The sequence below is a fragment of the Phoxinus phoxinus genome (genome assembly GCF_949152265.1).
Source record: "Phoxinus phoxinus genome assembly, chromosome: 12".
Taxonomy (NCBI): domain Eukaryota; kingdom Metazoa; phylum Chordata; class Actinopteri; order Cypriniformes; family Leuciscidae; genus Phoxinus; species Phoxinus phoxinus.
The window spans coordinates 28,777,912-28,801,579 of NC_136887.1; the positions used below are offsets into that span (position 1 = coordinate 28,777,912).

The following is a 23,668-nucleotide window of genomic DNA, read 5'->3' on the forward strand; positions in this document are numbered from 1 at the left end:
CAATAAGCAGCTAAATACTTTAGGATTTGTGATTTGTTGATTGCTCCATAGACGCCACTGATTGTTTACCAATGATTTCTTGCTGTGGTGGGATAGTGGATTGTTTACTGTTCTATTCTCCTCCTGGCCTTTAGGGGTCAGTCATTGCCTGAACTCCAGACTACCCAGCCAACAACAGGGCCAGGGGCATGTGTTCTGTGTTAGGAAGATATTTTGCTTTGGTACTTGCACATTTACAGTTACCTCATTTTTGCCATGTTTGTATTTGGAAGAAAAAAACAATAAAAAAATGAAATAAAAAAGCTAATATATATATATATATATATTATATATAGGAAATGGTTCTTAATGCTATAATTTTTTTCATTCCATTGGAATCATTGTTTGTAGCATTTAACATAACTAGTTATAGTGTATTATAAATACATCTGTATACTGATTGAAATTTTTAAGATTTGTACTTTTTTTAAATGAAAGTTGCTAGTTCTGCTTTACCGAGTAGTGCAATCATTATTTTTTTTAATTGTGGCTGATTGGAGAGGGTTGTTCACTAATAAATGTGTGATGTATACTCATACTACACTGACTAAAGTAATCAATGCTTTAAACGTTTTGCTCAATGCAGATGTGTTGCAGCTCAGTTACTGGTCTGAGGGTTTCTGTCTCTCAAAACAGTTAAAAGGTGAATCTCATAAAGAATGCCCAGGTCATATTTGCCCATATAATCAAAAGGAATATGCATGAAGAACATTATTCGGTGCAATAAATATTTAGACTTAGGGAAGCACAATATATTGCCATTATATGTGTCAATACCTGCTGAATAATTTGTTTTAGGCAGTGTGATTGTTTCCACCCATTAAAAAAAAAAAAAAAACTAGTCTAGGGACAGCAATAGATTTTTGCAAAGATTTAACCCTTTAATATAAGAGAGCATCCCTTCAAGAGCAGCTGGCGGTGAATTTCTGTGCACTGGTGAATAAAAATGATTGTTCATTCTTGGAAAAAATACCTTTATTAAAGTTACTTACACACACACACAAACTTTCTTGATTAATACTCAAGTAATGACTTAAATTTATTGGTTATGGCTATATGCATTCTATTATCTCTCCTTTATTATAATCACTATTTTTTTTTTTTTTGTCAAACAGTATATGTTTATCTATAGCAGATTTAAAAATCAACATTTATACAATATTATCATTATAATGTTGCCTAAATTCACTTCTAGCATACCAAAAAAAAAAATTAAAGTATACATTTATAATAACCACTTATTGGTCATAACATGAAAAAAAAAAAAAAAGATGATCGTATTGTCTAAAATATCAGTTCATCCTGATTTTTTTTTTGCTGCATTGAGACATGGGCAATTTCCATTCTCAATGTTGAGCACATCATTACTGTGATTCAGTAATATAAATTTTCAGTCTGTACACAATTTGTTTAATCAAAACAGAATAAAGGCAGCACAAGAAATATTACCTATACTACCTTTTTGATTGGATGACTTCTATAGTACAGGTATGAATGATTAATGGAGAAAATGTCTACAATAAAAACAGTCACAATGCAAAAAGAAAATCTTAATGGTCTCAATGGACTCTTTTTTTTTAATTTGGGGGTTAAATGTGACCCAACTTTGTGAGATTCACCCTAATAGTTCAGACTAACATTGAAACAGACTTAATGCTATAAAACAAGGTAATCTGAGTTACTACCTCTCCAATTACTTTACAAAATTGTACAATGAATGTTTTAAGCCATTATTCAGCACCATATTTTATTTCCACATACCTACAAAAATATTAAAATCGCCATGGCTTCAGGTTTGTGCAGCAGGCTGGAACGTTAATGTTGAACCAGAACATTGTTAGTCAAACCACAACAACATTTTAAAATGTTTAATTTAGAATTGGAAAATGACATCTTTACATGACCAGACCCATCAGATGGACGACAGGCAACATAGGCATCTATGAATTACCACAGGCACACTATGGGCAGACTTGCACTATACTCTATACAGACAAAGCCACATGGAAAGGCTGTGGCCTTTAGTTTAATCTGAACTCACTTGAACCACAAGCAGCCCATCGGATCCTTTGCTGACAACTTCTCTTTTGGTCGTTAGATGAGATACATTATATGGTCGACTTTGATTTGCATTAAAAAAAGAAAAGAAAAAAAAAGATAACTGTTGTGGCTTCCAGGCTTGTCCTTAAATATCTAAGTCATATATTTACAGGGCTGTTCACCTTGCACTCATTTTACAGAACAAAACTTCACTGCAGGGAAGGATGGGTTATTTTTTTCTTTTTAAATTCAGTAAAAGGTGTATTTCAGTGATCCCTCGTCCAGGCCATCGAACAGAAGAACAAACTGGAGGGGAGGCGGGACTTGACTCGTGAGCAGAGGGTTAGCTAAATGTCAATCGTCTGTGAGGTCCTGCACAAAGAGGACTTCTGACCGGCTCAGACCGGCTTCCTTCAGAGTGGGGGGATTGGGCTGCTCTACCGTCGGCAGGCAAGGCAGGACCCGGCGTGGGAAATTCGTTACTATTTGGAATTTCTCAGGGGTCTCTTTCAATGAAAACAGGAAGTCGTGTATTACCTAAAAGGGAAAAAATAATAAAAACATTTCTTTTTTAAATATTAGGTGGTATCATGTAATTATACAAAGACTGAAAACATCAACTTCAAAAAGTGTCTCATGAGCCTGTTCTCCTTTTCTTCAACCACAGATGCTGTAGATGCTGATATCATACTGTAATGGTTCTCAACACTGTATAAGCGATGCAAAAGAGCAGCTGAAGGGTGTTTACCGTCAAAGACTGTCCGAAGAGGAATCTCCGTTCCACGCGAGTGTCGTTGGGCAATTTGAACACTATTTTGACACTGTCAGGGTCGTCCGAGGGCGGCTCAGGGGGAAGACACTCGGACTTGCGCTCCTTCTCTTCTTCCAGTGTCTGTCATTAGACAATCATTAGGAAGTCATTAAGTGAAATTTGTCAACTGACTAAACAGTCATCGTGAACAGATATGCATGATATATGCATTATGTGTGCAGGCTTTTATATTTAGGTTAAAGACAAATGTAACTGTTCACAAGTTTTTGGAATTGCAACTTTATCCATGGACTAGGGCTGGGTAAAAAAACTAAATCTAATATCGATCTTGCGGAGCACATATGAAGTGATCATCTTGATCTTCCTCTTTACTACTAGTTACAGCATAAATAAATAAATATGAATTAACAATAGGTATGTTGAAAGATATAGTACAACTTACCAAATCAATATCATCTCACATGTAATCGGTCAATCAGTGTTTCAAGCGCAGAAAGACGTCAATAAAACAGCTAGTAAACAATGTCATGTAATGTTACATTTACCTCAGAAAAGCCATTCAATGTCCAAAAACTTGTTTGTCGGCTAGAAAAATCAACTCTAAAAAAGGAGCATTTCACAAAATATATGCACTATATTGCATTTTTACTTAACCTGTTCTTCACTATTTAATGTATGTTTGAATAAATCCTTCATGATTTTATGTCAGCCATTATTATAACTTTATTATAAAAGCTTCCTTATGTGAATGCAAGTAGCCTACAAACCGATTACTTTTAACCTTTAATATTATAACAGTGAACCTGATAAGCAAAAGAATGAATTTAATTGAAATACAAATCAAATTGTGAAATTTGAGTTAACACCCAGCCCTACCATGGACAGATCAGTTATTTTACTGTGATCCAAATCAATGACGTGAAAAGCACCCTCAAATTGATCAGAGCAGCAGCTGTTTACCCCTGTTGCATGGTAACAACAACGCAGAAGGCACCAAAATGCATAGCGTTGCTCACCTCACTTTATATTTTGGTTTTTGAACCTTTGGTTTTGTTTTCAGCACATAATGGCACACACTAATGTACTGGAAATGTTCTAAAGAACACGGGAGTCCAGCAGAAATGTATTCTTTACTTAAGAACAGTTTTGTTGAATCATACATCAATAGCGGTTCACTTCCGTGATTTAGTACGATTGCGACTGTACTGTGGTTCACATGAACCGTACCCCGGACCATCTCTTTTAATGAGTGCGCACCCGAGCTTTCACATCATCCAAACGAACCGAACTCTGATGTCAATAGAACCTGGGTGTGAAAGCACCCTAAAAAATTATTTAATTATTTGGTATATCCTATAATGTCTCAATTTAAACAATTGACAACATTGTATTTCTAAAATAATGTATTTTTCTTTATATAATAGCAAATCACTTACTCTCAGCCTCCTCTCCTCGGCGAGGATGCTCTGGCGTGCCTTCTCCTCCTCTTGGCGTTTCTGCTCTTGTTCTTCTCTTTTCTTTCTGTCTTTTTCCTGGTCTGCACGGAGGGACTCCAGGTAAGCTTCATCCTGCTGCTGCCTTAGTACCTGCGTCTGATTCCTCTCCTCCCTATAATTACAAAACAGATAGTTACGTATGTGGTAATAATATCTGTTACAAATAAACATCCTGGGTGGTCATGTATAGGTGCAAGACTTTAAATTCTTCAGAAAGCACACTATGTAACCTTACCTCTCTAGTTGCTCTGACATGAGATATGTCTGGTTTGCCTCCATGATGAAGTTCAGCTGGTTGATAAGATCCTCAGGCTGGATCAACCCCTCCAGTCTCCCAACAACTGTCATTTTGCGGTCCTTCAGCATGATCATAGCCAGGAAGGGATAGGTGTTCTCACGCAGGGCCTGAGAGACTGAACACACACCATAAAGGAAACGAGCTCAGACCACATCTCGTGAGATAATAGGGGTTTTCGCACCGGGTAGTTCTAGGAGAACTAATGGTTCCCTTAGGAACATTTTGCTGGTTGCAAGTAGGAACTCTGAAGTGACGTAAGCTGTCGTTGTGACTTATTTTAACGGCGCTGAGAACGCCAGAGCCTGAGCTAACAGTGCTCGCACTGTTCCGTGTTCATTCGTTTACGATCTGTCTAACAGTCCAGTCTAATAAGTTATTAGATAGAACTGTGAAACATAGAAAGTAGACAGTATATGAAAAGGTATTCGCATTTGCCGTGTGTTTGATGTCCAGTGTTGCTAGCTGAGCAGAAATACAATCATGTTTGGCTTGGTCGCCTCAAAGTTGCGTAGGATTTTCTCCTTAGCGTAAAGGTTAAGAAGCCCATCTATCACTGTTTTCCATGTTCGTAGAGTTAGTTTGTGGAATAAATATATAGGTTATAATCTGTGTGTTTACACAGCTTTTTAAAAAATGGCGGGTGCTGGTTTTTAGCGTGCGTTCGGCCAATCAGCGTACACTAACGTCACAGATAGTTCCTATAATGCTGGTTTAGACCCTACTCTGAAGCAGGAGCTAAATTAGTTCCTCCAAACGGAGTTCCTAGAACTAAAATCGTTCCTAGTTCCTGCGGTGCGAGCACACCAAAATCCGCGAACTTCCGCCAATAGTTCTAGGAACTGAAAAGGTTCCTCCGGTGAGAAAGCCCCTAATGATGACACCATAACAATATTCAGAAAGAGATTAATCAGAGATGTAGAAGTGAAGTTGGTTACCTCTGTAACCCTCCGGCTTGCTGGTGGAACATGCCCAAAACAGCATCCTTGTGTTAACGAAGGTCAGTACCTCTTCTGAACATAATGTGGCTCTGAGAGAGACAGACAGTAGCTCTAGTTATGAAACCAGAAGCTCACCAGATGTAACATGAATGAACACCACAACTTTAAACCTACCGGCAGAACTCATCTGTGTCCTGGTGATCATCTCCATGAAGATAAACTAACAAGTAGCGAAGTTCTCGCTTGGCATCATTCAGAGCCTAGAAGGAAAAAAAAGTAAATATGATACACTTTTTGATTTACTTCATAAAAGTAATTTCAGTCCGCTTCATTAATGGGTCAATATTTGAAAAGTTAAATGGTCTTAATCTTGTAAGAATGTTAATATAAATACATCAGTTATACATCAACATACCTGACTATATGTTCCCTGGTAGAAAACAGGATGCGATCTACCATATTTCTCCTCAAAACTATGAATAAAGGACATGACATCTCCAACAGGATCTGTGACACGACCCCTTGGATCTGGCCGAATGAACCTCAGGGCAAACCTGAAGAAGGTAGGAAAGGAAGAAACATCAGTGAAAAGACTAGTAGTATTAGTGTAATATAACACAGGTCTATGTTAACATTTCTAAGTTGAATTGCTTTAATACCTGAATACATCCAGAAGTGTATAATACGTAAACCTGAAGGGAAGCATTATCAAGTAGTAACTCCAACCTAATAAGCCCTGTAAAAAAAAAAGTAAACGTTTATATAAGCACTTGTTTAATATTTATAGAGATCATGTTGCGCTATCTTGTTTTGTCAAAATATTCATGTGTTAAACGGTACTACCCTGAACTGTATGTCACACCAGGCCGAAACCAGCATTTGATATTACCACTTGACATTTTTATATTTACCACAGCTGCATAAAAAATTATTTTTGGCATGTCATTTTTGAAAACATTGGTCCAAAAGAAATGAGCACTGGGAAGAAAGGAAATACACAAAACATAAAAACCAAATAGACCCTCTTACTCTAGGCTGTGGCCTTGAGACAATATAGCTATACACTCTGTGGTCTGTTGTGTTGACCTGTAACGGTCTGGCGGGTGGCGGGTTGAAGACACTCGGAACTCCTTCTTGCTCATTTAGTCTGTCTTGTACTGCAGCCTGCAACAAAGAGAGATTCCCAATTAATCCTATAATTAGATGGTTCATAATACAAAATGATCAACAAAACTAAAATGACAGGATCAATTCATCTGGTTTACCATCTCTCACCTCAATGTTCCAATTGTGTTGTTCTAATGTGCGCCGACATTGGTCCATTGACTCCAAGCCTGTCAGGTCCTGAATAATGTGTATCATTTGCAAACAAAAGTCTTTAGGTTAAAAAAAGAGCTGGAATCTATAGTTACAATAAATTAGAAAATAAATATCTAGTTGCCTGGCATGTTTATAAAATGTGTGCCAAAAGTTCTGCTACTGAATTAAACAGTTGGGTGGCGAGCGATATGTTTGAAAAATTATAGATTACGCAAGTGTTTTCGAGATCAGTCACTATTCAAGGGCGTATTTCTTTTATATGACTAACTCAGTAGTAGATGTGGAAGAAGTAACGGAAACTTCTCCAATGATGGTAACTTGCAATCAGATTAAAACAAGACAAATCAACTCTTCCTCAAATTCAGCAGGTTAAAAGTTTAAGTAATGCCAGACTGGGAGCAGATTAGGACTGCTTATTGAAACCTAGCGAGCTGTCTATCTAACGTTAGATATCATTTTTGATATTTACGCACCCGTACGACTAGCGGTTTATTTATAAATAAAAATACAAAACACTGCAGCAAAATTAGACAACATATTGGCCATCATAAGCGCTCTTGACTTTACTTTGATCAAATCTACTGTCTAGGTAACTTATGCATCTCTCTAGGTTTTGAGACACAATAAATGACTCGCTGCCTAACTGACAGCTGCCATTACAACTAAAACAAAAGACAACTGTAAACACGAGAAAGTCTTTATGTGGACACAAATCAAAAGGTTATTATTCAGACTAATTCTGTATTTATTAGGTGCACTGAAGCTCGTCTCGGTTGAGTAAAAACTAACGATCTTAATGGGAGTTAGCTCGCTGACTGGTCATTTATACCTAAAGCGGCTGAGCTGGATACCACGAACACTATTTTTTTGATAATTGAGCGTATAAAATATTCAATCAATATGTGTTAACAAGACAAATTAATTGGTACCTGAAACTGGAGGAGTTTTTCAGTTTGAGCCTGAGATAATTCCTGTTCTTCTGGCGCCGCCATCTTACCTCGCCGAGCCCTAATAAAACGTGATGACGTATAAAGCGTGCTGACATGACGAATACGTTAAAACGTTGCACAAACAACTCTTTCTTTTTTGCGCCACCTGCTGCGCAGGAGTCGTGTGGCGCTTGTGTTTTGTTTTATCCAGAGCCGTTTTCACTAAAGAACAATGTTCATACACGTAAAATACAACAAACGGTGTTTTTATCTTTATTTGAACAATTACAAAAAATAGTTAAGTGCAGCTAGTAATAATAATTAATCTATTTAAAATAGATAGATAGATAGATAGATATATAGATAGATATATAGATAGATATTCCACTTGCTTTTATGTAGCTATGATATTACCCATAGTAGCCTAATCATTTAGTGTAGGAATTTCAGTTGGCCTAAGTTACCGATATTTAACCAGCTGTAAAGATCCTGTCAGAACTGCAATGTGACCGGGCAAGAAAAAAAAAGTTAAATGGTTGCAGGCTCTTCTAAGCAGAATTCACAAAATTCTACTTCAAAACGGAATCTTTTCCATGAAATTTCAACACCTGGATAAAAATCATTGATGATTCTAAACTGAATGTCCTTCATTTAATTGGACATTTAAGACAAAAACAGTATTTGTTTCTAAATGTTTCATTATCAAAAAAACGTTTGCTGGCGTGTTGAAATCGTAGAATAATTTGCTTTCCTATTACTTTATAGCAATTCTTATCGACAATCTTCAACTCGGGCAATTTAACAAACACATTTGAATATGTAAGAGTGTTTTGTATTATTTGTTTAAATACATTGATATAATAATTCAGGAATATTTTACTGCAAATTTCTTCATGTGTCATGTGATACACAGCTGGCGGAAACGCCGTGTTTATTCCACTTCCTGTTCTAATCATGGCAACTGCAACGACCCCGGTTGGCCAAGATCAACCGACCAAAACAGCTTCTCCACCGGTCGTGTTTGATTTTTCTCAGCCTCCGATCATCGAGGGATTCTCCCCGCAGCCCAGGGCGAGGGAAGAGAACTTTAAAGAAAAATTCATCAGGAAGACGAAAGAAAATCCGTTCGTTCCTATAGGTGAGTTTACATAAAGCAGTGGCTTACACAAGCTGCACAACATACACTAACGTTATATGATACATACAACCACCTTGAATATTCATATGATCTTGTTTACCTACAGTTAAACACCGTTAAACATAAAATGCATAGATTTTTTGAATGGGCTTAATGCATTAATTAAATGCATTAGCCCATTCAAAACTCTTATGTCATGCATTCAATGTGATCTTTGGCATCATATGGCATATTCTGAATCACACAAAAGGGTTTCTACCATACAGCTGATTTTTAACTTTTGCACTCATAGTTTGACTTTCATCTCCCCCTGTCAAAGTAACACCAGCAATTTAAACAGAGTTCCCTCTTTTCTTTGTTATGGAAGTGCTGCTGTGCAAATTCTTTGCTTTGTCTAACATGTCTATATCTCTGGGATTGAACCATCGAGGGGCTTTAAAATGAAGATACCTAAAGAAAAGTTTAAGAACCAGAATCTAGAAGGATATTACGATATCTTTAATACTTGAGTTACAGGCATGCAAACGTGTGGCAAAAAAACACAAGTGCTTTTTGCCATTTTTGAACTGTCACCATTGGCATATAATGAAACAAAGATTGCTGAAGTCAACATATTTTACTAATAGACCAACTAATATCTGTGTAAAAATAAAATAATGATGCTGCCATCTTTCTAAAGTAATTTTTACACTCCTGTAAATTGGCAAATCTCAGGTGAAAATTGTCGTTTTGACCAATCTCTACAAAATGGTGGATTACACAGTAAATATACATCTGTGTGACATTTCATATTTGACTTTCATCACTATTTATGTTCGTCTTTGCACTGAAAAAATATTAACAGAATAAAGCTGTGATAATTCTCAATAGGACACCAAATTGAACCATATATATTACTTTTGGCTGGGAGCAAGTGATAGGAAATCTCATTATTTTCTTTGCATCCGTTGATCTCTGGCTGAGTGAAGTTGTAAACATCAACGGGAATCCCAGGGCTTGGTCGATTTTCCACTAAACACACCCTTCTCTCCAGCTGTGGGGTTTGAATGTGACCTATGCAGCTGTCCAGCTGGGGTTTACTAAAAAAAAAAAAAAAAAAGCTAAAAAAAAAAACAGAAATGGAAGATAGAATAAAAAAAAACTTTATAAGATCAAACCATTTTGGCACTAAATGTGTTTTGTATGGTAATGATTCTTATTATATGTTATATACAATCAAATGGAATAGCTGCAATTATTCTGTGGTCTTCCTTCTCAGGTTGTTTGGGCACAGCCGGAGCATTGATCTACGGCCTCAGCGCCTTCAGACGGGGCAAGACCCGACAGTCCCAGCTGCTAATGAGAGCCCGTATCTTCGCCCAAGGCTTCACGGTCGTTGCTATTATAGTGGGTGTGGCTGTGACAGCTCTGAAACCCAAGCAGTGAAGACGAGACAGAGACCCTGTTTCACCACATTGACAAGCGCCTTATATGGTCAATGGGTGAAATGTGATATGATGTGGAGTGAACTGAACGTTAAATGCCAATTGTTAGCATTTTTATTTTCTTGAACCCCTTCAGACCTGAAGTTTTCCCACTGAGCAAAAACAAAATAGCCCAGTGTGAGATCTCATATTATAGATCGACAGGTGGCACTATTTATTAAAGTGTATCAAACTGCCACACTTATACACTCATTTAATACCCAGTATTTCATTTAAAGAGTGTCACAGCAGCCACTGTTTTGTGGTTAAAGCATCTGGTTGACAGGCATAGTACCTGTTTTTCCATGTTGATGACCATTTCTTAAAACATTATATTGCTTCTTACCTCAGTTTTATATTGTCTATGTATGTAGACTAGTCAAGCTGCAGAGTAATGTATTCAAAGATAATGGGAATTATTGATATTATCTAAACTCTCCACATGTAATAAATGTAAGTCTTATTTGTTTAGAAAAGTTACATTGAACGTCTGAATTCATACTTTTTTTTATTGAATTAATTATATTTATGTATTGAACATGTTATTGAATACACAATTATTGCATGGTCTGCATTGATGCACACACATTTATTTGGAGTCAGGGTGAGGGCTAAGATTTATAATAGGGAGAAAAAAAGTAAAAAAATCACATTTTAAATGACAAATTAATTTAATTACTAGATTGCTTCAATTAGTCAAAAAACATACAGATCGTTTCTTTGGCTATTAACCTTTGTTAGTTGTAATATGCAAATAAACCTCCAACCAAAATTCAGTTTTCAATGGAAACAAGGCATCCTAACTTGTACAAACAAACTGTAGCATTTATACACCTGCCATTAAGTAACAAGCAGGACAACAAAGTCAACATCTGGACTATAAAAAGCAGTATTGTTTAACTTCCAGCATTTTTTTGTAAAAGAACAACTATCTTCATTATTTCACTGTGCTATGTTTCATTTCTAGCGCTTTTGGACACTTGACTGATGAAGGCCTACAGATGGCAAATCTCACAGTGAGAAAAGGTTTAGGCACGGAGAATCAGGAACTGTACACTTGACAAAGTACATGGTTTAAACTCTGTATTAGTCCCATATGTATGAAGTAACAGTGGAAAATAGTAACCGCTATATGAGCACAGTGCAATGAAGGATTGCTGTGCAGTAACACTTCATTTGTAAAATATTTCTGCTAATTGAAGTAATTAAGAAGCTGTTGTGAGCAACATGCATGGGAAATTAAAAACTGCACATAACTAATCATTATTTGAATATTGAAAAGTGGTAGTGTGAAAATTATAATAGGTCAACAACCTTAGCAAACTCAGAAATACAGTATAATGTCCCTCTTGGCAGTGAACAGAAATACAAAAAAGCAGATGATGCCAAACCCAGATACTGATTACACCACAGCATTCAATTTATGAAGACAAATAAATGAAAAAAAAAAAAAACTACATAGGGTGAGAGATGGTAACTAAACTGTATCCAAGTGTAGAATGTAATCGAATACTTCCATTTCCTTTGAAACAAGGCAACAAAGACACTTTTGGTTCCAGTGAATTAATGCTGTCTAATGGTTTGTAGGCACTGCAAATGTCACAACAATCACAAAATAACTTCTAAGCTGCACCAAAAAACGTTTGGCATTTAGATAGAACTGCTGCCTTTCATGGACATTGGGATTAAGGGGAAAACCATGAATTCTTTTGACCTATTTTCAAATGTTCGTGGCACAATTTAAAAATAATAATAATTTAACTTACGGAATAGCCGAAATCGTCTGCCATTGTAAAACACCAGGGTACATAAATAGGAAGTTTAAATACAGTAAAGTGTACACATTCAATGACCCCATTAAAACATAAAAACTTAAATCTGTTAAAGTGTTCAGCCTCACTAAAATAAAGTGCAAGAGGGAACAAGAAAAGAAAGCCTAGGAAATACAAGAGGGAGTCATGTTAGCGAACCAGAGGCGTCTGTTTTAGAGAAATGAGAACGGAGCGCATCCGAGACACGTCTTTAGTCATGCGGCTGGTCTTGGGGTTAAAGTCGCATAGACGGGCCACTTTCTCCCATTCTGTTCCAGGACTGTCATCATCACACTCCTTGAGGAAGGCCTCCTCTGATGCTCTAAAAGAACAGAGAGAATCATGAGCACCAAAGGTCATGTCATGCCTCGACATCAACAGACAAGGCTTAAGCCAAGTCCCAGACTAAAATACATATTTGAGCTGTTTTAACTGAAAGCTACTTGTACTGACATATTTTAAGATATCCCATTGTTTTGTCTCAAGATGCACACTAGTAATGTTTTCTTCTAAGGCACTTTTATAAAAGCCACGTAAATGGCCTAATTGAACTATGGCCTAATCCTGGCTTTGTCTAAACCCTGTCTGTGAAACCAGGCCCAAATAAAATAAGAGATCGACCAACATTATTTTCTATATCCGATCTCCGATAGTAATTATTTTCTGTCCTAACCATGACATTTTTTTTTACAGTCTATGGTCTGAACACACTGAATGTGAAAGTTACACAATGTGACAATCACAGCCAATCAGAAGATATTTGTTATGAGTATATCCAGCTGTTTTTCCTAAACTTCCTAAACTTTTTCCTAAAGGGGAAACTTTTAAACCTATTAACAAAACTAGAAAAACATGAATATCTGTCAAATATTGGTTGAACAAATTAATCAGATCTCTAAATGAAATGAGAAACAAAGCATGAATGTGATTACACTATCATTCAAAAGCAAGGACACACTAAATTGATCAAAAGTGACAGTAAAGACATTTATAGATCCAGATCCAGATTTCTATTTCAAATCATGAAACAAGCAGCACAAGTGTTTTCAACATTGATAATAATAATAATAATAATGCATGTTTTTTGAGCAACAAATCATCATATCAGAATGATTTCTGAAAGATCATTGTGAGTGAGGACAGGGGTAATGATGCTGAAAATTCAACGTTGCCATCACAGGAATAAATTACATTTTAAAATATATTCAAAAAGAAAACAGTTATTTGAATGTGTAATACTAATTTACAATATTTCAGTTTTTACTGTATTTTTGATCAAATAAATGCAGCATTGGTGAAAAGAAGAGACTTCTTTCAAAAACATTACAAATCCTCAATGACCCCGAACTTTTGAACGGTAGTGTAGTATCTTTGTTTATGTGATGCGAGCAAGGAACTGTGCATTTATGTTATTTCACTGATTTGCATTAAACATACACAAAACCTATGGCATCAGAGTTGGGCTGTTTGTAGAAAGCCTTATCAGCGATCCTAGTGCACATACAGGCAGGACAGCAGAAGAGGAAATGAAGACAAGATAAAGGAAAGGAAGAGAAAAATAGGAGTCGGAGAATGAAAGGGAGAGAGGGATACATAAGAAGAACATCAGTCTCACACAAGCTGCACATCAAAAGAAGTGTTAAAGTGCATCAAATCCCTTTTCAGCATACTAAGAAGACTGAAGATAAAAGTTGAGTATATAAAGTTGATACGTGCCTTTGTTTTTCTCTCTGCTATTGGTTTACAAACACACAATATTGTAACGTGAGTTAAAGGGATGGTACGGCAAATAAAAAACGATAACTGTTCACAATATGGCATATGATTCCTGCTGTCCTGCTGAGTTTAGCTCCAACCCTGCTTAAAATAAATAAATAAAACAACTTAGGCTGTCTCCAAAACCACCCTTATACCCTTAAATAGGGCGCTATTTGAAGGGACAGCCATTTGTAGTGGTGTCCAATACCATAGTGGACATTATTGAGTGCACTCATTCAATTCCACAATGAACAGCAACAACGAGTGTACAACCAATGTACGCTCAACGGCTAGAGAATACCCATAATGCACTGTGAGATTGGCATGCAGGATGAATTCCCACATCAAACCAGAAGATGGCGCCGCAGCTGAATCATCCATCCATTCATTTTCCAGACCGCGAGTCCAATGTGGCTACAGCGTAATATCATACAGGTATAAATCCCTTTTTAATTGATTATTAAATTGTTCAAATATGGTTTACACATGTTAGTTTCCATGAGTTCAAGATACATTTTTTCATCTTACTACTGAAGCTGCCAATTTGCAAAGTTTCAAATAATTATTAAACAGCACAAACTATGCAACAGCGGCAGCCCTTACGGCGCACTCAGTGTCTGAATTCACTCCCTCTCGAACTATATTAGTGGAGTAATGTATGGAATAGTGAATGAGGGTATGGGGTCGATTTCAGACACAGCCTTCGTAATCCTGAAGACATTGATTGGCTTGTTCAGGTGTGTTTGATTAGGGTTGGAGATTAAACTCTGCAGGACAGCGGCACTCAAGGGCCGACGTTGCCCAATCCCTGGCATAAGTCAAAGTTCGTGTCATTTCTATCAATAATAAAAAGCATGCAGACAACTTTATGGACAGTCTTCTCTGTACACATGAAAAACTACAGTTAAACAAAGGGAATCACATACCATGCAAGAGTCTGTTAAGAGGTGTGAGAGGTTGCTGACATAAAAAGCCAGCAGTAAGACTCACAATTAATTAATTACGCTTACTTTTGAGTACGAGTAAAATGAGAGCTCCTCTAAAACATATTATTCGTATTTAAAAAAAATCTCAGAAAACAAATGTCTTTAAATCAGGTAAAACAATAATACTGACAATAGTAAATAACACAAAGTTCTGGCATTTTTCATTTCAAGTGTTTTCTTGTATGGACTGTCTGCATCCTAATTCCACTAACAAAAACATATAGTTCAATAAAGCATGGATATTAAAGATGTTAGGGTGAAAATACTTGTTGTTGGCTTTATTTTTCTCCATCTGTTCATTCTGGTGTACATGCCAGTCCTCTAGTTCTTTCCGGGCCTTGTCCCTCCACACAGCCTCGGCCGCTTTAGAGGCGGAATCTGCACATCGGAAACCAGAGAAAGTTCATATAAGCTGCTTATTTCACTTGTCTTTGTTTGCAAGATAATATGTTTGGCTGCTTGTTTATGCTTTTTAATATAAAATAAAATAAAAACAGTCAACTATTTTCACTCTCAAATGTGCCTTTTATCAGTTCTAACTTTATGTTTTGCTGGCCAGTATTACAAACTTAGTATTACCTATTATGTGGATGTAGCATAACTTAAAAGTGAAACTTTTTGATTACTGCTATTGTTAAAAATACCCTATTTGGTTTTGTCACTCATGATTCATTTGTTTTACAACCGAAAGCATCTGATAATCATGGAAACTTGTTTCCACCATGGAATGAAAAAAGAAAAATGACAATTTTAGCCTATATCTCACAATTCTGGCTTTATAATTCACAATTGCGAGTTTATATCTCATGATTCTGAGATATCTTGCAATTGTAAGTTTATTTCTTTTAATTCTGATTCAGAATTGTGTGATAAAAAGTTGCAATTACCTTTTTAAATGTTTTTTTTCCGTGGAATAATAGAGGGGTTTCATGGATGAAGTGTTTAGTATTCAGCTGGTCATGTGATCTAAACATGCTGGCCAAAATTGACCAGTCTTATGTGGAATAAACTGGAATACACATATTTGTCAAAAGTGCTATTAACTAACTGATTTTAAACTGCTTTTAAGGCCTGGTTTCACAGACTGGGCTTAGATTAAGCCAGGAGTAAGCCTTTAATTAGGATATTTAAGTAACGTGTCTTAGAAAAAAACATTACTGGTGTGCGTCTTGAGGCAAAACAATGGTACTGACTTATTTTAAGATATGTCAGTGCAAGTTGCTTGCAATTAAAACAGCTCAAACATGCATTTTAGTCTGGGACTAGGCTTAAGGCTTGTCGGTGAGTGAAACCGAGCATAGATTAAATAAACTTAAACCAAGCTTAAGTTAAATTTCCTGCATCTAATATCATGACATGCCAAATAATTGTCTTAAATGAACTTGGCAGGCTATCCAGTTTGTACCACACACACACACACACGGTTATTTCTAATTCTACAGGAAATAATTAAATACCTAATTCCTCCAGCCGAGACTTTTGTTCCTCCCTCCATTTGCGCAGACTTTCAGGTTCTTGTCTCTGCATGTCGACTTGAGCAATGGCGGAGTAGCCGTCAGTTGTGCCGTTGGTGTCCTAATGTTACAAATGATGATGTAATGTTAACAACGTCTTTTCCTGGCACAACTGGCAATTGTGTTGTAGAAGTACATAAAAACAAACAAGAACATTTAATATGACAAGATTAGTTGTTGTTTTTTAACCACACTCACCTGAAACATATCTCCGTTTACAGCAGTATCTGGTGCTCCTCCAAAATCTCCTGCACTCAAATAGAAGAAACAATGTGTTTCAGCACTTGTTAGGCAACAGTCTCTACACTGTGGTCATTTATGGAAACATTACAGGCATCACTGGAATGCAGCACACCTTGTTGGACTGGGAGTACGTAAAAGACCTCTCTCACAATTTCTGGATCCAGTCAGCATGGGCTGGTGTGTTCTCTTTTGTTATGCTCAATTGCTTTTACTAGTGTGCTTTTCCAGTGGTGTGCTTGCTTGTCTTACCCTGACAGGTACAGATGTGACTTTAACTCCAGCATTAAAGCTGATGATGGTGATGCTAGACTAAAAAAACAATGACTATAAAATTTGTTTTGGTGGTATTATTTTTTAGTTCAGTTAAACAATTAACCATCTTTATGGTTGTTGTAAATCATAATTATTATATTATTAATCTCCACTACTGTAAATATCTCATTTTGATGATGATGTAGATTAGATTTAGATTTGGCTATATATGTGTACATGCAGCCTATTATTTTGTAATCTTTGATGTTTTTGATAATTCATTTGAAATACTTTACTATGGTACAGTGGCGGTATCCAGTGGTAATAGTATGGTACTTCATGCAGTTACTATAGTAACTATAAATTATGTATAGGCTAATTGCATGAAACTAACCATAAACCAAAACAAACCCCAATCCGAACCATGTAGTAAGTACATCATGTTGTGTTACTTAATATTACTCAGTACTTACATGTATAGTAACAGTGTAACAAAGACACCTACAATAAGGTGTAACCATACTTTTTGGACATGTACTATGGAATTCTTAAAAGCAAGTAAATACCATGGTACAAGAATGTCAGTACATTTAGTAAGGGATGGTCAAAAACCATGGTACGTTTTTGGTAAGTGATACTCTCATTTAATACATTGTTGTATGGCACTCCACGGTACTTTTAAGAATACCACGGTAGATGTCCAAAAACAGGGTAGCCTACTATTAGTACTTATGTGTAAGAAGGATACTGTAGTATATTTTTACATTAGTTTTTACAATAAATAAATAAATAAACTTGAATATTCGTTTGATTAAGCAAAAGCAAACAGGCCAGCGCGACACACGCACCTCCGATGAACGTGTACGTGTCCGCGGCGGGCGGAGGTCCGTCGTCGTCCTCCAGCGAACCGAAGCCGAACCCGGCGCTGTCGTTCTCGATCACGGCGATCTCATTCTCCTGCTGGGCCAGAAACGCCGCGGCCGGGTCTTCTTCTGCATGAACGCCGTTGTCGGAGGCGACAAACCCAAAGTCGTCAGCCATGTTTAACAAAGTAACACCGGCTTCCGTAAAGCTGCACTAAAACACTCCAGCTGTTTTGTTCTTCGAGCGAGTTGGTAGTGTTTCAAAAGATCAATAACGTTACACGTTGTTATTAAAGGTCAAACGAAGACAGATTTGTATATAAAAAGTATATAAAGTAATTTGTACTTTTTAATGGCAGCAGGTTGGCTATGAGTTGAATGACGCGCAGCTCTCGTTGTTGGGAGTGTGTTGTGAAAATGACAGGAACAATGTTGAACACACAGTTGATTTTTGGTGTTGTGTCTCCATCTACTGGAGAGAGTACGTAACACAGGCTTCAACCCTACAGGAAGCCAGGTATGATCATGATGATGTTCTTTTCCCCGTCTTTAAATGGGTTTTTGGAAGCCACTGGTTATACAAATATAATTTAGCAAATTTGGAAAAAATGGAAGAATTGCGATGCTGCTTTCATGTTTTTATAAGCAGCACATGCTTTGACTTGCCGAGACTTTCTCGAAGACAATTTCCAGCCTAGCTAGGTTGAAATTTGGATGTATTTATGCCGGAACAATTCTCTAATTCTCACTAAAGTTTCATGATCTTGAGATTTTCCTACACCTCAACGAAGTACCTGAAAATGTAGTAAAGTCAAGAACAGTAGCACTGACCTGTGTTGAACATAGTTTTCTGTATTATACACATGTAAAATACTTGAATAAACAATGATTCAGTATGGGTAAATAAAAAAAAAATGATAGAAAACAATAGAAAGAGGAGCCCACGTTTACAAAACATTAAATCTGTATTCTACATACAATTGAGTACCTGCCGGCGGGTAATAGACTCAATGAATTTAGTTACACAAACTTGAACACATCTTCATTTAAACATAGAACATTAGAGTCTGGGCACGGGGGCGCGCCCACCGAGCCCGTGCGTCAGGCGACCACGTGACGCATGACGTATTATCAGAGTTCTACTAAAAGAAAATCCAACAGGGAAAACCTGCGGCTTCTGCGCGCGACCTGACGCCCAAGTCTAGAAAGTTGTGAAGTTTACTTGATCTCTATTTATAACCGCTCATCAGATCAGAAGACGGAAGGCTGCGATGTCTGTCGACCACAAGGAGGTAAATGCTCTGCTTCCCAACTTCTTTTTGGATGTACCGGGCAGCAACTGGGTTTTAAAAGAGAGTGTATTGCGTTTCTAGGTTACAGTCACATAGACTCTCATAGTATAAGTAAGTTACTGCTGAAGGCTATAAACGGTTATGATGGCAAAATTATGCAGCTTTAGGATACATTGGGATTTTTCCTAACATGCAATTAGTAGGGAATGCGTTCGTTTACACTGTAATGTGGTTTGGCAGGGCAGCTAATCTGGATTCTCTAAAAAGCTAAGTGTTTTCTTCTTTGTAAGAACTATTCCTTTTTAGTGATCCTTTAGTTGTAATGATTACAAAGTTAAAAATTGCAGATTGTGTTGTTGTCATTTAGTTTCATTGATTGAAGGCCACGACATTGGTTTTATTTCCACATATTGAGAAAAAGTCAAATTATGCAAAGTTCATGTATAGTTTGAAAAGTACAAAATTTATGCTTGCACTCACATGAACCCTATTGATATAAAGGAGGTCAGATAGCTTGATCACTTGCATGTTTTTATGCATATTTATGTGCTTTTTTTAGCTTTATCATTTGGTAAGCTCAATATTATTTCATTAATTCACCCTAGGGGATGAAATGTCAGGCTTATGAATGAATATTATTTTAAAAGTTATTTTGATCTAATTTTGAATGAAAATGGAGTGGAAAATTGAAATGCACACAGAAAAGAGGACCTTTCAGAACGTACTATGCCCTCTCAATTACAGTTTTGCCACAGGGGTTGACAACAGCTGCAGTTTTGTTCTCTCAAATTGTATTCAGTCTGACATAACCTGCTTAGGGTGGTACAGCTTTGCCGTCTAAAACATATGTTATTCGCACAGTGCGAGAAGGCCATTCAGAATTCATAATGGTTTCTCAATTGGAGTTTTACCACAGGGCAAACACCGCACTGTTGCAGTCTCAAATTGCTGTCACATACCCAACTGTGGGTGCAACCATGAAACATATGTTATCCACATTGAGAGGAATGTTCATTTGGCTTCCCACCCATCCAACCTGCCTTATGATGTCTTTTTCTGGTAGTTTATGGGTTTAAATGTTACATCTAGAGCCAGAGAATCTGAGGTAGTAGATGTTTTCTCTTCACTCCCTCCCTCCCTCTCTCTCTCTCTCTTTCCCCCTCTCCGTGACTCGTGGGTGTTGGGCTGAAATAGTTTGGTGTAGTTTTACATTCCTTATATAGCCTGTGGAGTAAGAGAGACGTGGAGCGAACCGTGTCACAAAGAAGGAGGGGAGGGAGTTGAGCTTTGCCAGCAGTGAGAAAGTCAGGCTGTCTTGCAGTGCCAAATTTCCACTTGGTTTTCTGGAGGTTTGGGTGACAAGTTTGGTCCGTGGCATAAGGTATGTGAGCGCCGTGCCACATTTTAACAGGTAAACTCTGTGTGGGATAGGATAGCCTCTGGAGTTTGGAGACTATAAGTCACAGGGAGGGGGGGAATGTCATGATTTTGGGGACTCAGCTTGTCCTTGGCTTTTAGTTTTATGTCATGTTACTATTTGCTATTGTACCAACCCGTAACATAATCAACAGTGATGCTATGATTTGCTGGAGGTGCCACCCGTGGATTATTTAGTGTTTGAGGAATAATATGCAGTAGTTTAATCTGCTATCATCATGCATAAGCGTGTCATGTGCTCATGCTTTATTCAGACAGCCATTGAGTGCTCTATGCTGAGCTTGAATGTGCTGGGTTGTCATAATATATTGCATTTACACTCATGGATTTGCTAGAGTGTCTATAATGTGCACTTTCATTGTGGATCACTGACCAGTAATTTGCAGTTCACCATGCAATGGAAATATATAGGTGCTTATTTCTGTCACCTACCTGATAATTAATTTAAATAAGCCGAATCTCAAATGTCTCCACGAACGCTGCCTCGAACAATTGATCACACAGGAATAAAAGTGTTTTCAAATGGTTTCAGTGCTGTTAACCTCAAGCCAAATCTGTTAAAACCTGATATTTATACAGTTGTTTAGTTGTCAAGTCATTTTTTTTATGTGTGTGTAGTGTTTTTCACAATACACATGGTTTTAAACCAGCTTCACAGACATTTTAAGATCTTAGGGCTGGGCGATAAAGTATATTGCTTTATGCGAATAAAGTTGGACATACTTCTATATCCAACTTTTTTTAAAGAGCTGTTCGATAATATAGTTTATAAGCTTTTGAAAGGTTCTAAATTAGGGTTTTCACAGTGATGGCATAATAACAATTTTGCGTTCCCATTCCCAATGAACCTTTTTAAGAGTGTATTAGTATACATGGCTTTACAAGAGTGTACTCTATGTATGCGAGTAAATTTGGATATATTATATTGTTCAATATTGTACTATATAATTGTTCGAGATATCTTGGTTTTTGGGTTTAATTCTCACACAGTCAGACATCAACAGCATACCAGACACCGTTCACGTATGTGGCTCTGGAATGTTTGGTTTTAGCCTTGTTAGGAGCTCATAATCACTTGTAATATTATTACTACATGATGGAATGAAACCATAATCTCTCCTCTGTTTGTTTTCTCTTCAGGCCATGAATATATATTGTGTAACACTCAACGGACCTGCTCCCTGGGGCTTTCGGCTTCAGGGAGGCAAGGACTTCAACATGCCCCTGACCGTGTCCAGGGTAAGTGACCTCATCTTGGATGTAGCGATGGGTAATAGACATGTTTTCTTATCAGCTTAAGCTGTCAGCTGCATATTAATGATGTATTCATCCCATTTGTTCCCTTTAACATTTCAGTTTGACAAATGACCAAGGCGTTTCGCAGACTTCATTTAGATAGCATGAATCCATCACTCACTCAAGGTGTTTTCATCCCCCTAATGAGGTTTTGCACCAATTCTGTGTTAGTTTACGGTCCCGTCTCTGCGTGCAGAAAGACATCAAACACAAACTCAAAAGGAAATGCAATCGAGTTAATGAGAACAGTGTGCTCAGTGCTTCATGAGGTCTATTTCAACACTTGCATTCCTTCAGAAACATGTCACCGCTTGATATCAAACCCCATAAGAAAAGGTTCAGAACTCCATTCAGATGTCTCCTCACAAGGATATGTTATGCTTTGTTTAGTTTCCAGCATGCGTTGTTCTCTCTTTAAGGTCATTGAATCTTGGCTTAATGGCACCTCCAATGGAGCATATTGAACAGATCAGGTCCAGACACAGAATTTCCATTCCTTATATGAGCAGTGTTGTTTGCAGTATACACACAATGTCAGCTCTGATAGCTTTCTGTTGTGAACCTAAAAGGTAATTTTATATGTATACGAATACCATCGGGACGATTGAGGCCTTGGTTTTGATAAAGGCGATGGGTGTACGTAGGTTGATTCCACATAAAAACATGAACTATTGTGACTCTGTGTTGTCTTCAAAACATTGCTCAGTTTGTTGAGCATCCTAACTAGCGATGCTTTTCCCAAAAGCATTGTTTGACAACTATGGTTTCATGTTCCATCATTACCATCGTAGTTCAACGATTCAGCATTTTAACGGAAACCGTTGTGAATACTTAGTTAATTTCTCCAATGCTGAATTGTAGTGTGGTGGTTAAGCAGCGAGTTACGTCGTTGTTTGTGAAGCACCCCAGCTCAAGACAGGAACAATGGATTAGCTTGGGGTAAGACTGTGGCCCGACTCCCAAATGGCACCCTAAGCACTCGCGGTCTTCTTCTGAGTCCGCACTTTTGTGACGTCGGGAAGAAGTCTGCTGCGGAACCCGCATCTAGGGCGCAAATCGCGAGCACCCTTCTGAGAGCTAAAATTACAAATGGGACACCCTACGGACGCGCGCACGCGGCAGCCATTGTAAGTCCACAGACTGAAAGTGCATATGAAGTGTGCCTTTTTTTGGGACAGGGCCTTTCTGTTTGCTCAACCAATGACAGACGAGTTTGAAAAGTCATTTTTGCAGTTTCTCTAAGTTTTGCCAGTGCAGCGGAAATTACACGCTTCACAAGTCTTGTCGTCTTGTTTTATTGCATTTAAGTAATGTCTTGTTCTTCATAGCTTTTCTTGTCTACATCTGCATACTTTTTAATGAATGATATTGATTCATTGGCCTTTTTTGTTGTTGTTGCCATTTTGAGAGTAATGACTACCACTTGGCTGAAGAAGTTACCAAACGTAGCATTTCACTTGTGTAAAAGTTCTCAAATTTATTGGAATTATTGGAAAATCCTAAATATTGAGGAACAATAACTGGACAGATTTGACATTTTCACCATTTCCCTTTCTTTTTCTGACATGGAAGTATAACCTGCAGCCGTGATATCTGTTTAGACCTCAGACGTCTGTCGGCATTGATGACCTTCATTGACGCTCCCTTAAATGTCTGCTTCAGTCAAAATGGTGACTTCACCCGTCAGTGTGCGAGCCGTAAAGCCGCCTGCTGTTGCCAGATGTTATGCAATAGCAGGAGCGTGTCTGTGCGTGTCATTCTTAACCTGATTTAACTTCTCATA

The 23,668-nt window shown here is 37.4% G+C and overlaps 4 protein-coding genes across 8 annotated transcripts in view; 2 read left to right on the forward strand and 2 right to left on the reverse strand.

Annotated features, from left to right (window-relative positions):
* Window positions 1-994: 994 nt before the first annotated feature.
* On the reverse strand, window positions 995-8,003 carry faf2 (Fas associated factor family member 2). The gene is made up of 11 exons (XM_079630680.1): window positions 7,833-8,003; window positions 6,859-6,927; window positions 6,613-6,747; window positions 6,243-6,319; window positions 5,999-6,137; window positions 5,758-5,843; window positions 5,581-5,672; window positions 4,583-4,760; window positions 4,288-4,459; window positions 2,828-2,971; window positions 995-2,616 (listed from the first exon to the last, which is right to left on the reverse strand). The coding sequence occupies exons 1-11, from the start codon at window positions 7,893-7,895 to the stop codon at window positions 2,434-2,436; spliced, it is 1,338 nt and encodes a 445-aa protein (XP_079486806.1). The 5' UTR covers window positions 7,896-8,003; the 3' UTR covers window positions 995-2,433.
* Window positions 8,004-8,329: 326 nt separating this feature from the next.
* higd2a (HIG1 hypoxia inducible domain family, member 2A) lies at window positions 8,330-10,913 on the forward strand. Its single transcript, XM_079629762.1, has 3 exons — window positions 8,330-8,651; window positions 8,746-8,970; window positions 10,229-10,913. Exons 2-3 carry the CDS (start codon window positions 8,787-8,789, stop codon window positions 10,393-10,395), a joined length of 351 nt encoding a protein of 116 aa, XP_079485888.1. The 5' UTR covers window positions 8,330-8,651; window positions 8,746-8,786; the 3' UTR covers window positions 10,396-10,913.
* Window positions 10,914-10,922: 9 nt separating this feature from the next.
* Window positions 10,923-18,882, reverse strand: cltb (clathrin, light chain B). 3 transcript variants are annotated; one of them, XM_079629759.1, is made up of 8 exons: window positions 18,849-18,882; window positions 18,207-18,332; window positions 17,846-18,098; window positions 16,701-16,750; window positions 16,446-16,563; window positions 15,255-15,366; window positions 13,682-13,735; window positions 10,923-12,566 (listed from the first exon to the last, which is right to left on the reverse strand). In XM_079629759.1, exons 3-8 carry the CDS (start codon window positions 18,036-18,038, stop codon window positions 12,395-12,397), a joined length of 699 nt encoding a protein of 232 aa, XP_079485885.1. In that variant the 5' UTR covers window positions 18,039-18,098; window positions 18,207-18,332; window positions 18,849-18,882; the 3' UTR covers window positions 10,923-12,394. The 3 variants fall into 3 exon arrangements, with proteins under 3 accessions (XP_079485885.1, XP_079485887.1, XP_079485886.1); XM_079629761.1 differs by lacking the exon at window positions 13,682-13,735 and having other exon boundaries at window positions 18,849-18,878; XM_079629760.1 differs by lacking the exons at window positions 13,682-13,735; window positions 18,849-18,882 and having other exon boundaries at window positions 17,846-18,385.
* Window positions 18,883-18,933: 51 nt separating this feature from the next.
* Window positions 18,934-23,668, forward strand: part of pdlim7 (PDZ and LIM domain 7) — a 42,507-nt gene continuing 37,772 nt past the window's right edge. For 2 of the 3 annotated variants that reach the window (XM_079629756.1, XM_079629758.1), the window contains exons 1-2: window positions 18,934-19,152; window positions 21,730-21,828. In XM_079629756.1, coding sequence (XP_079485882.1) covers window positions 19,132-19,152; window positions 21,730-21,828 — 120 coding nt within the window. In that variant the 5' untranslated portion in view covers window positions 18,934-19,131. Of the gene's footprint in view, window positions 19,153-20,369; window positions 20,534-21,729; window positions 21,829-23,668 lie in introns of those variants that run through there. The other variant, XM_079629757.1, reaches the window with a different exon arrangement.

What these genes read in the sequence shown, in the direction of transcription:
- higd2a (XM_079629762.1), top strand. Translation starts at nt 8,787, where the DNA reads ATGGCAACTGCAACGACCCCGGTTGGCCAAGATCAACCGACCAAAACA. An exon ending in AAATCCGTTCGTTCCTATAG is followed by an intron (nt 8,971 to 10,228) that starts GTGAGTTTACAT and finishes CTTCCTTCTCAG; the next exon opens with GTTGTTTGGGCACAGCCGGA.
- faf2 (XM_079630680.1), bottom strand. Translation starts at nt 7,895, where the DNA reads ATGGCGGCGCCAGAAGAACAGGAATTATCTCAGGCTCAAACTGAAAAA. An exon ending in GACACAGATGAGTTCTGCCG is followed by an intron (nt 5,673 to 5,757) that starts GTAGGTTTAAAG and finishes TGTCTCTCTCAG; the next exon opens with AGCCACATTATGTTCAGAAG. An exon ending in TCTTCGGACAGTCTTTGACG is followed by an intron (nt 2,617 to 2,827) that starts GTAAACACCCTT and finishes TTTCCCTTTTAG; the next exon opens with GTAATACACGACTTCCTGTT.
- cltb (XM_079629759.1), bottom strand. Translation starts at nt 18,038, where the DNA reads ATGGCTGACGACTTTGGGTTTGTCGCCTCCGACAACGGCGTTCATGCA. An exon ending in CACGTACACGTTCATCGGAG is followed by an intron (nt 16,751 to 17,845) that starts GTGCGTGTGTCG and finishes ATTTGAGTGCAG; the next exon opens with GAGATTTTGGAGGAGCACCA. An exon ending in AAAAATAAAGCCAACAACAA is followed by an intron (nt 13,736 to 15,254) that starts GTATTTTCACCC and finishes TATGTGCACTAG; the next exon opens with GATCGCTGATAAGGCTTTCT.